General features: G+C 47.2%; 1 protein-coding gene across 2 annotated transcripts in view; it reads left to right on the forward strand.

The window, feature by feature from the left end:
- Positions 1 to 3,223: 3,223 nt before the first annotated feature.
- ZEB2 (zinc finger E-box binding homeobox 2) overlaps positions 3,224 to 11,294 on the forward strand; it is a 174,194-nt gene continuing 166,123 nt past the window's right edge. The window contains exons 1-2 of one of the 2 annotated variants that reach the window (XM_063116580.1): positions 3,224 to 3,320; positions 6,558 to 6,695. In XM_063116580.1, coding sequence (XP_062972650.1) covers positions 6,623 to 6,695 — 73 coding nt within the window. In that variant the 5' untranslated portion in view covers positions 3,224 to 3,320; positions 6,558 to 6,622. The other variant, XM_063116579.1, reaches the window with a different exon arrangement.

Below are 11,294 nucleotides of genomic sequence, written 5' to 3' on the forward strand. Positions count from 1 at the left end.
GCGTTCAATTCGGTGTGTGGCTTGTAAGGAGTGGGGGGTGGGGGGGTACTCTCAACATGACACTTGGGGAGAAAACCACAGTCAAGAAAAGGTGAAGCAAGCATTTGATCTGGCAGCGCACTAAAAATAGATTACCTCCCCACACACCCAACAGCCCCCCTTAAAAAATTAAGTGAATCAATCAAACGTCTGAATATTGCCTTTAAACACGAAACAAGAAATCCCTTCGACACACTGTTTGCAAGGAACTTCTAACTTATCTCTGCCCCTTTCTAGATTCTGCGGATCGAAGGATTTAGCCCGATTTGAATGGATTTTGTTTAAGGAAAGACGAGAGGAAGAAAGAAATCCTTCCTAAATTCCTTATATAGATTTATTTGGAAGGTTAAGTTGCAGTTTGGGGAATGAATTACACAAAGCTTGAAAAGAGTCCGGTTGCCCCTGCACGTTTTGATTGGAGTGCTATTATTATTATTATTATTATTATTATTATTATTATTATTATTATTATTATTATTTTGCTCCCAGCAAGGTGGAGAGAGGGTGTTTCCGCCCTCCCCACTATACCCACAGACTCAGAGTTCAGAAGCCTGCTCGCTTTTGAGGGCGATTGCCAGTGACTCGAGCGAGCATCCCAGTGCTTCGCTCAAGGCGCACGTTCAATGCACGGTTCGAAAGCAGTTTATCTTAGCTTAATGTAAGTAAAAGTAGAGTGTCGGATCAGCGTAGCATTTGTTTCAGTTTCCTTCAGTGGGAAGGAGAAGAGCGGGGCGTGGGAAGGGGAGGGGGGTAGTGCTGTAATAGATTTAACTGTGTCAAAGCGAAGGGAGATGCTGGCGGAGGAGCCATCCACACACACACACACACACACACACACACACACACCCATCCACCCCACCCCCCTTCATCCCCGGGCAGCCTCCTGTTTACCTTCAGTCCGGATCATGCCAGCCAATCCTCAAGGATTGGAACCTGTGTGTGTGTGTGTGTGTGTGTGTGTGTGTGTGTGTGTGTGTGTGTTTCTATTCAAACACTGAGATCATGCAAAAGTTTCTCTGCACACACACACCCTTCCACAAAGGAGGGTCTGGTTGGGGTAAAAAGAGCTGAGAAAGCACCCAGGAAAGCCTTTTAGGAAGGTTCCTCTTTCTATTGTATTTGCCCCTCCTGCTCCTTCATTTCAGCCCAGTATCTCCGAGGGGTTTTAAGAACTTCGTCAGTAGTGAGTGGTCTTCCCACCCCCATTCCAACCCCTAACCGCCCCCCCCGCTCACCCCTGAATGATGCGTCTGCAAAGCAGCTTCTTGATTAAGCAAACAGAAGAGCATTGGTTAAGAACACACTTTAAGTTGTGTGTGTGTGTTTTAAAGGTTCCCCTGGGAATGTGGACTCGGAATTGGTTAATAATGTGCAGTACTTGCTAAATTGCTGACTTCCAGATGTGGGGAGGAGAGGAAAAAATATCTTTCTTGTTTAGGACCTACGTAACCTGATTGGATTAGGACAGCCGCGTCACATTGGAAACCTTTTTGAGTGATGATTTAATTAACCATACAGTAGAAAGCTGTATTGGCCAGGAAATCCCTTCCCGATTTGCATAACCAATCCCCACAGTGCAAAGGTGGAGTCTAAGGGCTTAATTTTCATTTTAATATTTTCCAAAGTCCCCCCAAAGACTTCTAACCCCCCCCATGAAAGCTACTCTCCCAACTTTCCACCTATCAAGATCTATCCATATCTATCTGTATGTCTTTCTGTGTGTTTATGTGTGTGTGTATCCACACACCGAGATAGATGATAGATGGATAGATAGATAGATAGATAGATAGATAGATAGATAGATGCACATATACATATATACACAAGCCTTCCATCTTATTTATTTATATAGGTGAGCAAATCTGTATATATGTCTGGCTGAAATCCTACAAAACACATACTACAGAATGTCTCACTGACCATACTTGGATTTGTTTCTGAGTAAACAACCTTAAGTTCACCCTCCACAAGTCTGTGTCTGTCTATATGTCTATTTTATAAATTACATATGCATGCTGTATTAATTTTTATTTATTATAAGCCATTTTTATAGCACCCTTCAGTCAGATCCCCAGGATTTCTCAGTCTTCAAACATCTTTCCCTGTTGCTTACCTGTTCCTCTGCCCATCTCCTTGAAAATGTAAAGAGAGAGAGAGAGAGAGAGAAATAAACAATTATTTCTCTAAATGTCTGTTTTGTCTGCACGCCAAGAAAAAGGTCACTATTCCTTCCCTCCCAAGCCAGAGCAACGGAGGACCCGATATCAACACCCCGATCCTAAAATACATCCATTGGCAAAGACGTTCTATATCGGATTGCAGAAGGATTTACTTCCAGGCAAGCGTGCAAGGGATCAAAGCCTTAACACGGAACCAAATGGTTTTATTAATTAAATATACAAACAACCGATCCGCAGTTCTTGGGGCACTTGTCCTCTCTGCAATGTCCCCTGCAACGGCTTCCTCTCTGACCAGAAGTTTTATGAAAGAGTTTTCTAGCATCTAAAATTTGGGATGGCCGAAGATGAGTTGCGGGGAGGGGGGGGTGGAGAGATACCCATCAAGGTACCGGGAAGCCGGGAAGGCAGTCGGGCTCTGGCCCCACCAAGGAGCGCACAAGAAGGCCGGCTGGGGGGTGGGGGTGGGGAGAAAGAGAGAGAGAGAGAGAGAGAGAGAGAGAGAGAGAGAGAGAGAGAGAGAGAGAGAGAGGAGAGAGAGAGAGAGAGAGAGAGAGAATGAGAGAGAGAGAGGAGGGAGGGAGAGGGAGAGGGAGAGGGAGAGAGAGAGAGGTGTGAACCGCAGAGCCAAGGTGCCTCTTTGGAACTTTCAGCTCCCTTTGAGTTCGGCTAGTTCTGTGAATGGTGTTCACCGCTTTCCGCCTTGCATCCAGTAGGATTTAGTGAAGAGGATAATGATGCCAAAGACTTGATGGTTAGGGAGGGAGGGAGGGAAGGAGAGAGGCAGGCCAGGGAGGGAGGGGGGGAAAGGGGGAGGGAAACACAGAGGGAGGGAGAGAGGGAGGGAGGTGGAATTTCATTTCTTCCACTAAAGCGTTTGCGGAGACTTCAAGGTATAATCTATCCCAGATCCTTCCTTTCCCAGAGAGAAACTTGGCGATCACGTTTCCACATGATGCTCACGTTTGGTGCTCTTCAATTATCCCTCCCCACAAAGATAGGTGGCGCGTGTTTTCAGGGTCCTCTCCTCTCCTCTCTCTCCTACAGAAAAGAAAAAGAAAAAAATGTCATTAGAAGAGGCGTAACACGTCAGTCCGTCCCCAGGTTTGTGTTTCCTGGAGTGGCAGAAAGAGATCAGTCCTAACCTGCCCAGCAGGAATAACGGTCCCTTCCGACAACTCTTTGCGAGGCTTTTGACCATTTTTTCCCTCCCCTTCAACCAGCTACCATCTCCCTGCACCTTTTTTTCTTCCTCCACTCCGCGGCTTTTTCATGTTTCTTCTTCTCTCCATTGCTGGCCAAAACTACAAACAAGACTTCGCAGGTACGTTCTCGGATATATTTTCCCCCTCTTTTCTATTTTGCTTTAATATTGTTCCGCCCCCCCCTCTCTCTCTTTCTTTCTCTCTCTCTCTCTCTCTCTCTCTCTCTCTCTCTGTGCCTCCCTCCCTCTTTTTAAACCATTGCTGGCTTGGGGTCTATTTTCCTAGTCTGTTGCTGGGGAGGAAGTGGTGATGTGGGGGAAAGATCTCATTTTCTGAACTGAAATCTGCATTCACTTGGGATCGCTGTATTTATTTATTTTTTGAACAGTTGCTTCTTCTTCCAAATTCTAGGAACTTCCCCTTAAACCCTATACCTGGCTAACCAGGTAGAAAAGGTGATTTCCACTTTCCCCCTCCCCATTTTTTTGTTTTTTTAATTAGAATTTCCACCAGGAAAAAAAAGTTCTAGTTTCCCTTCTTCTGTCTGTTTTTGAACACGCATTCCGCTCATTTCTCTTCGGATTCAGGTTTACACATCTTAAAGTTTGCACGTACCTGTTAATGATTTTCAAGCTGTGAACAAGAACAACACAGGCATGGCTGGATAATAAGATTTTAGCTAGAGCTTTACTTAAAAAAAAAAAAAAAAAGAACTCCCGGGAAGCAAACAAACAAAATGCTTATTATTATTATTATTCCTCCAAAGCAGAAAGTTTGCTGTTCTCTCTGCTTAGTCAGTTTCATTTCTTGCTTTTATTTTCTGAGGCTGGGTGAAGTAACACCTCAGTTTCTGGGTTTCTCAGCAAGAAGTGAAAGTAGTCACTAGAACTTGTTTAAAAGTCGTTTGCAAAAAGAAAAAGGGGAAAGAAAAATAAAATAAGAATTCACCTAAGAAGGGACTATGGGGGGACTTTTTGGAAATCCCAGTTCTGCATATGACTGGCAACCTTGTTGTAAAAATAATAATAATGATGAATATCAAAGGGTAGTTAGTTAGTTATCATTGGCGATGATTCTCGCCACTGGAATAGGTTCTTACATATTTCGCCATTTACCCAAGAAAGCTTTCAAGAGTGTGATTGTTGTTTTGAATAATTTGCTAGCTCCCTGCTATAGACTGTTGTTTTTAATTGAGGACATAATTGCAAATTCTATAGAGTTCGAAGTACCTAGCAAATAGGAACCTGAAAGCCTCCATTCGCTCTTTCACACACACTTTAGTTAGTGGCTCAAGATGGGTTCATAGACTACAGTCTGCAGAATCGACAATCCACAGGATCTAAGACACACGAATGACCTCGCCTGTGCCATTTTAAAGCCCTACCTTGCACAGCAATGTCTTTTCCGCTAACCCCCACAACAGAGCTGCAAGATCTACCAGCATCACGCTTAAAGTTCATAGGGAAAACAACAACACAAAATGAAAGGGAAGCAAGTGAATAACTCTCTCACACACACACTCCCTCCAAGGTCCATAAAGTTGTGTTTTGTGAAGCCCCCTGTTTACTCTATCAGTAAGGGGTTTATTCGCCCCACTAACTTCAACGGGACTTACTCTCGTGTAAGGGCGCCGAGCGGACTGCAGCTTCAACTCATCCAAGAGCGGAGGTTGTGAATCCATTTCTAGATAGCAAAAGTCTAGTATATAAATAAAAAAGGGGGGCAGACAAAAGACGAGGTTAGGATGAATTTGGTTCAGGAGATCAAGGGTTAATCGTCCTTGTTTTACAGTTTGCATCTGTTACATCTTTTATAGTCTTCCCCCCCCCCCACGCCCGCGCACACACACACACACACTCCCCACCCACTCCTGCTCCCCTGTTTAAACTAATCCTCAAGTCACAGCATCGTGGGTTGTTTTGTTGTTGTTGCTTTTTTTTTTTTTAAAGCTACAGCATCCCCTTAGATCAGCCATAGCGAGGGGTTTCCTGCTTCCCCCAGTTTTGACAGACTAGACCTCAAATCCAGCTTGCGGCGCGTGTCAGCGAGGAGTGCACCAGTTTACAAGCCTTAAAAAAATAAAATAAATGAAATGAAATCATCTTGTAAGGAAGTCCCACAAGCCTAGTTTCTCTCTCTCTCTCATCTCTCTCTCTCTCCCTCTCTCTCTCTCTCCTCTCTCTCCTCTCCTCTCTCTCTTTCTCTTCTCTTCTCTTCTCTTCCTCCCTTTCCCCCCCGAATTGTTTTTTCTTCCTGGGGAAGAAAGGCAGAAAAGACACTGTGTGTGTGTGTGTGTGTGTGTGTGTGTGTGTGTGTGTGTGTGTGTGTGTGTGATGGGGGTGGAGGGAGAAGAAAGATCCTGTCCTGGATATTGCCAACGTGACTTTGAAAGTGTGAGAAACAAGTTCGGGGGGGGGGGGGCACACGCGGATCAAGGCAGATAACCCTGTTCTTCTGTTGCTCTTATCAGTTTGTAGCCATGGGCTTTCTATATATATATATATATATATATATATGTTTAAGGTGTCATTGGTTATGCAAACTACATATGGTGTCATTAGGTCCTCAGGAAAGAAATCCTCCTAGCACTTTGAATCAAACAACCTTGCTGGGGGTGTGTTTTTGTAAAACAGAAAAAGAAAAATAATAATAATAAAGAAAAATCGAGTGCCTTCCCTCATAGGGTCATGAGTCATTTTGAAGATGTAATGCTTGTGTGTGAGAGTGTGTCTGATCTCCTGGGCTGGCGAAGGATAGAGGAGGAATAATAATAATAATAATAATAATAATAATAATAATAATAATAATAATAATAAACATTTTGTTTGTTAAAAAGGAAAGAAGAAAAAACGAGAGCTCACATCTTGAAAGGGGGGGAGGAGAGAGAGAGAAGAGAGAGGGAGAGAGAGAGAGAGAGAGACCACCGGCCAGTTTCTTCAAAGGAAGGAAAGGAGCCCGTTTGCTCCGGGTTGTGTCTGCAGCGTGTGCGTGTCTGTGGCTGCCGGGATCTTCTTTGCTGGGGGTGGGGGGGGGGAGAGAGAGAGAGGAGCGCTGCCTCCGTGGGCTCCCTTTGGCGCCCTGCATTTGAACGGGATCTAGCAATGCCCACCCGTTCCTCTGTTTGGTTGTTCCATAGAGTCTGCGTGCTGCTGAATCAGGGAGTCGAGTCCATGCGAACTGCCATCTGATCCACTCTTATCAATGAAGCAGCAGATCATGGCGGATGGCCCCAGGTGTAAGAGGCGAAAACAAGCCAATCCAAGAAGGAAAAACGGTAAGGAGAGCGAGCAAGCAGGGGCAGGCGGGAGGGGATGGGGAGCCCTCCGTCAAACTTTTTTTTCCCTTTTTCTTTTCTTCTTCTTCCGTTTTTCTTTCTTTCTTTCTTTTTTTTACTTTTGGTCCTGGCGACTTCACTTCGAGAGAAAGAGGACGGTGGGGGGAGGGTGGTGCTTGAAGAAAAGACAGGAAGAGAAAACGAAGGGACGGGGAGGGAGATGGGGATATCTTCGAAAGCCACACCGATCTCAGCCCAAGCCCCCGGGGTCGGAGGCTGGCGGTCGCTTGTTCTGTGGCGGAGAAAAGACCCCACCGCCTGCGGGGGAGGCGAGAGATCGGTCTTGTTTGTTGTGGATTTCTGGACAGCAGAAAGAGAACGAGAGAGAGAGAGTTCAAGGGAGTCCAGGAGAAAGTGTCAGAGAATCTGTGGGGGATCCCAGGGCGTTTCTATTCCTGTGTGTCTGTGTGCCCCCCCCCCTTGCGCGCCGCCGCCGCCGCCGCCATGCGAGCGCTCCTTCACATTTGATTCAGTTTTCTCACTCTCTTCTACCACCCCCCCCTCTCCGCCGCCGCCGCCGCCTCTTCCTTTGGAGAAGTCCGATCAAAGTGGGCAGAAAAAGAACTCCGGGGCTTCCTCGGAGGAGTTGGGGGCAGATTCCTGAAGAAAGGGGGTGGGGGGATTCCAGGCTCCGAGAGAGGAAGGAAGAGAAAGTAGTGGGGGGGGGAGATCCCCCCTCTTCCTCGATTCGGGGCGGCCGGGTGGCGGAGGGGGGGGGGGAGAGAAAGAGAGGCTGAAAGTTTCTCGCCTGCAGCCTGGGGCGAATCAGCTAACCGGTCCCGGCTGCTTGACTACTGTGCCGGCGAGATCGCCCAAGAAGATCCGTTAGATTCCTCTCTCCTTCCTCTCGCTCGCTCTTTCCACACACACACACACCCCTCCCGCCGTTGTCTCTTTCTTGTTTTCCTTTGATCGCTGCGTTCCCTGCCACAACCACCTCTCAGCCAAGCCCCCCCTCTCTCTTTCTCTCTCTCCCCCCCGCTTCTCTCATCACAAGACCCAGGAAAAGAGAGAGAGAAAGAGAGAGAGAGAACCAGAATGAGAACGTCCGGTCGTTTTCACGTTGCGAAGATCAGCCCCTGCCCATGGATCCTTCCTTGTCTTAGAGAGAGATCAGGGAAAGGATGGCGGGGGGAGAGAGATTTTTAACAACTCCATTAAAAAAGAAGGGGGGAAAAACAGGAAAAACCCAAACCGCTAAGCCAGACGCTGGGAAAAGCAAGGAAGGGGGGGGGGGCAGCAGCGTGAGAAATTTTGATCTGAACAGGCGGAAGAGTTACTCGGGGCTTGGTTTGGTTGGTGCGATAGATTCGCCAAGGAACTCCCTCGGTCCGTACTAGCAGGCAGGCAGGAGCCATCAGCATCGCGAATGTAATACGTGTGTGTGTGTGTGTGTGTGTGTGTGTGTGTGTGTGTGTGTGTGTGTGTGTGTGTGTGTGTGTGTGTGTGATTTGTCCAGGGTTGCCCTCTCCTCTGATCTCTGCGGGCTTTGGTGAAGAAGGTGGGGGGGGGGGGGTCAGGTTCACTAGGACGTGTTCAAGTCGGATTTTGGCAGCTCGCGTGGGGCTTTCACTCTCCCCCCACCTCTAATATCTTCTGTCCTTCCTCTTCACAAGCCCCCCACCCCCACCCCGCAAAACACAGACACGCGCTCCCTACCCACGCCGTTCACCCACATTCTGAATGGCTTTCCTTGGGCCCACTTTGAGCAACTTTTTCTCTGGAGAGTTATTGGGGGTGGAGTGGCGCGGGGGTGGGGGTGGGGGTGAAATGCAGGCGGAATGAAGAATACGCTGGTGTAAACCTGGAGCGTTTCGCTTACAGCGGAGCTACTTAGGGTTTTGTTCCCGGGGGGGGGGGGGGAAGAGAGAGAGAAAAGAAAACACAAAGAGAAAGGTTGGCTCCAAACAAATGCTCGCTGGCTCGCTCTCCGGCCAGGTTGTGTGGGGTTTGTGCGGGTCTTTCTCCTCGTTGTTGTGGAGGTGTCGAACCATATGGGGGAGTGGTATAGGACTTTAGGCAAAAAACTCTTGGTTAAGTAAGTCACACTAGCTGGAGAGAGAGAGAGAGAGAGAGAGAGAGAGAGAGAGAGAGAGAGAGAGAGAGAGAGAGAGAGTGTGTGTGTGTGTGTGAATGTCCTTCTTTGTGTTGTCTTTGATCTCCTCCCTTCGTTTGTAGGGTTCTTCCCCCCCCAAAAAAAAAAACAGGGGGGGAGCACACCAAAAAAAAGGAACTCCAAAGAATATATTCCAAACAGTTTATCCTTCCCCGCCCCCCATTTGGTCTTGCGTCTGTCATTATTTAAGGTGGACTTGGACCTTCCTTGTCCATCGCCCCCCACCCCATTTTTTCTCCTCCTGGACCTGCACGTTGGCAATTTAATAGTCGTTAAAATTACACCTAAGGTTTCCCTCTCTTCTCTTGTATTTCCTCTGTTCTTTTATTATTATTAAATGTTGGTTATTGATTTGCTTAAAATCAATGTCTGTTGCAGGGCTTTCCTTCTTCCCTCCTCCTCCTCTCCCCACCCCGCCGTTTCCATCCTTTAGAAATAGGTAAAAGACGTTGCTGATCAACTGGGTAACAAAACCTTTGTGTCACTGTGCTGGGGTGGGGGCACTCGCGCGCCTTTTATGTTAAATAGTAATATCTCTCTCTCTCTCTCTCTCCTCTCTCCTCTCTCTCTCTCTCTCTCTCTCTCTCTCTCTCTCTCTCTCTCTGGTTTTCCTTTTAGAAGAAATGGAATGATAATTCAGGCTAGGCATTCTTGATATTCAGAAGTGGACAGTTGCAGGGAAAGATGGTGTAGTTTAATCCACTTTATTTATCTTTCTTGGTTGTGTGTGTGTGTGTGTGTGTGTGTGCGTGTGCGTGCGCACGCGTGTTTGGTAAGGCTGTTAGCTTATCTTCTTAAAACTCGGCCACTGTGGTGTGGTAAAATATCTGCATGTCTATCTATACGTTCCATGTTTCCTCCTAACAGTTTGTTCTACAAAGAGAGAGAGAGAGAGAAAGAGAGAGAGAGAGAGAGAGATGACATTAGTGGCGAGTGATAATGCATGCGATACATACAAGAAACAAGCATAATTAGCCCAGGCAAAAGGACCCTGAGTATTCTGCTACTTTGACACTTCAGTCGTGTAAGTTAGAGAGACTGAAAGCATTTGAGAGCAAAGTGTCACTGGCCAGGTTAAAGTCACTTCTCTTTAAACCCAAGAAACTTCTTCTCAAAGTCTCACAATCGCAAACATGATTTCCAAAACTTCAGGTACGGTGTTTCAGTTGCGGGGGGGGGGGGTGCATTTCTTTTCCGTCCCACCTCCCAGACCTTTTGGGGTGTGTATTTTTAATCGTTCATTCATTTCTCAAGTGAAGAAATACTCGAATTTTGAGTAGCAGGTAGATACATATAGGGTGTGTTTCCTTGTCATCCCCTCCCCCTTTTCATCTCTCTCTCTCTCTCTCTCTCTCTCTCTCTCTCTCTCTCCCATCTCTCATCTCTCTCTCTCTCTCTCTCTCTCCCCAAACACGTATTTTGGCCCCTTTGGGAATTGCTGGGGATTTATCTGAACGGAGTGGATTTTCCCCCCTCCCCCCCTTCTTCTGGATTCCTGGAAAAGATGTCACTTTACTGAGGTTGTGTTTTTCCTGATAACGTGACACTGAACGGTGCTATTCAAAATCCACGAGAAGAAATTCATGAGAATCAAAATGTTTGTGGCTTTTGCAAAGGAAAAAGTAAAAGGCGCTGGCCAAAATTTGTAACAGAAGAAGCTAGAGTGACAGAATTGTTCTTTATTTGTGTCGGGTATGGTTTTGGGTTTTTTGTTTTGTTGTTTCCCTTTCCTTTCCTCCTAAAACCAAGAGCAAAACCATCCTAGTAGAATCCCTCTGGGCAGCATGGCCTGTGTCTCCCCGCGCGTCTGTGTGTGGACCCTCCGTTTTAAGATAAGACGCAGCTTCGAATTATTACAGGGTTCTTGTGGCGTTTAAAGCCAGCAAGTTCATGATTTCCTAGAGGGATCGGAGCTGGAGGGAGTTAGGATACAGGAAGAGGCAGGTTTGGGAGGATGAATTAGGGCAGAAAGAGACCTTTCCTTTCAACGTGGTCTCTTTGCAGAGTTGCTGCGGGGTTTGCAGGAGCTGAGAAGACCCTGCAGCAGCAGCAGCAGCAGCAGCAGCAGCAGCCCAGGAATGCCTGTCGTTTTTTTCAGAGAAGTTCAGTCAGATGATTCCCAGTCGCCTGACTCACTTTGAATTGAAACACTTTCCCTGGAAGCAGGAGGCGAAACCCCCAAGCTGCCTTCTATTTGCTTTCTCACCCCCACCCCCACCCCCTCGCCTCCCTTCTCCACACTGGCTGCCCCTGGGAGATCCATCACCACTCCCGGGCAAGCTTGGAACTTCCCCCAAGTTCTGCCGTCGCTGCTGCTGCTGCTGCTGATGGCGGAGGATGCTGATGCTGGGGGCCCGTTTGCAACGGGAAAGGGACTTGGCGGATGAAGATGCTGCCGTAGCTGAGCGGCATCAGAAGGAAGG

This window comes from Elgaria multicarinata, chromosome 2 (assembly GCF_023053635.1).
Source record: "Elgaria multicarinata webbii isolate HBS135686 ecotype San Diego chromosome 2, rElgMul1.1.pri, whole genome shotgun sequence".
Classification (NCBI taxonomy): domain Eukaryota; kingdom Metazoa; phylum Chordata; class Lepidosauria; order Squamata; family Anguidae; genus Elgaria; species Elgaria multicarinata.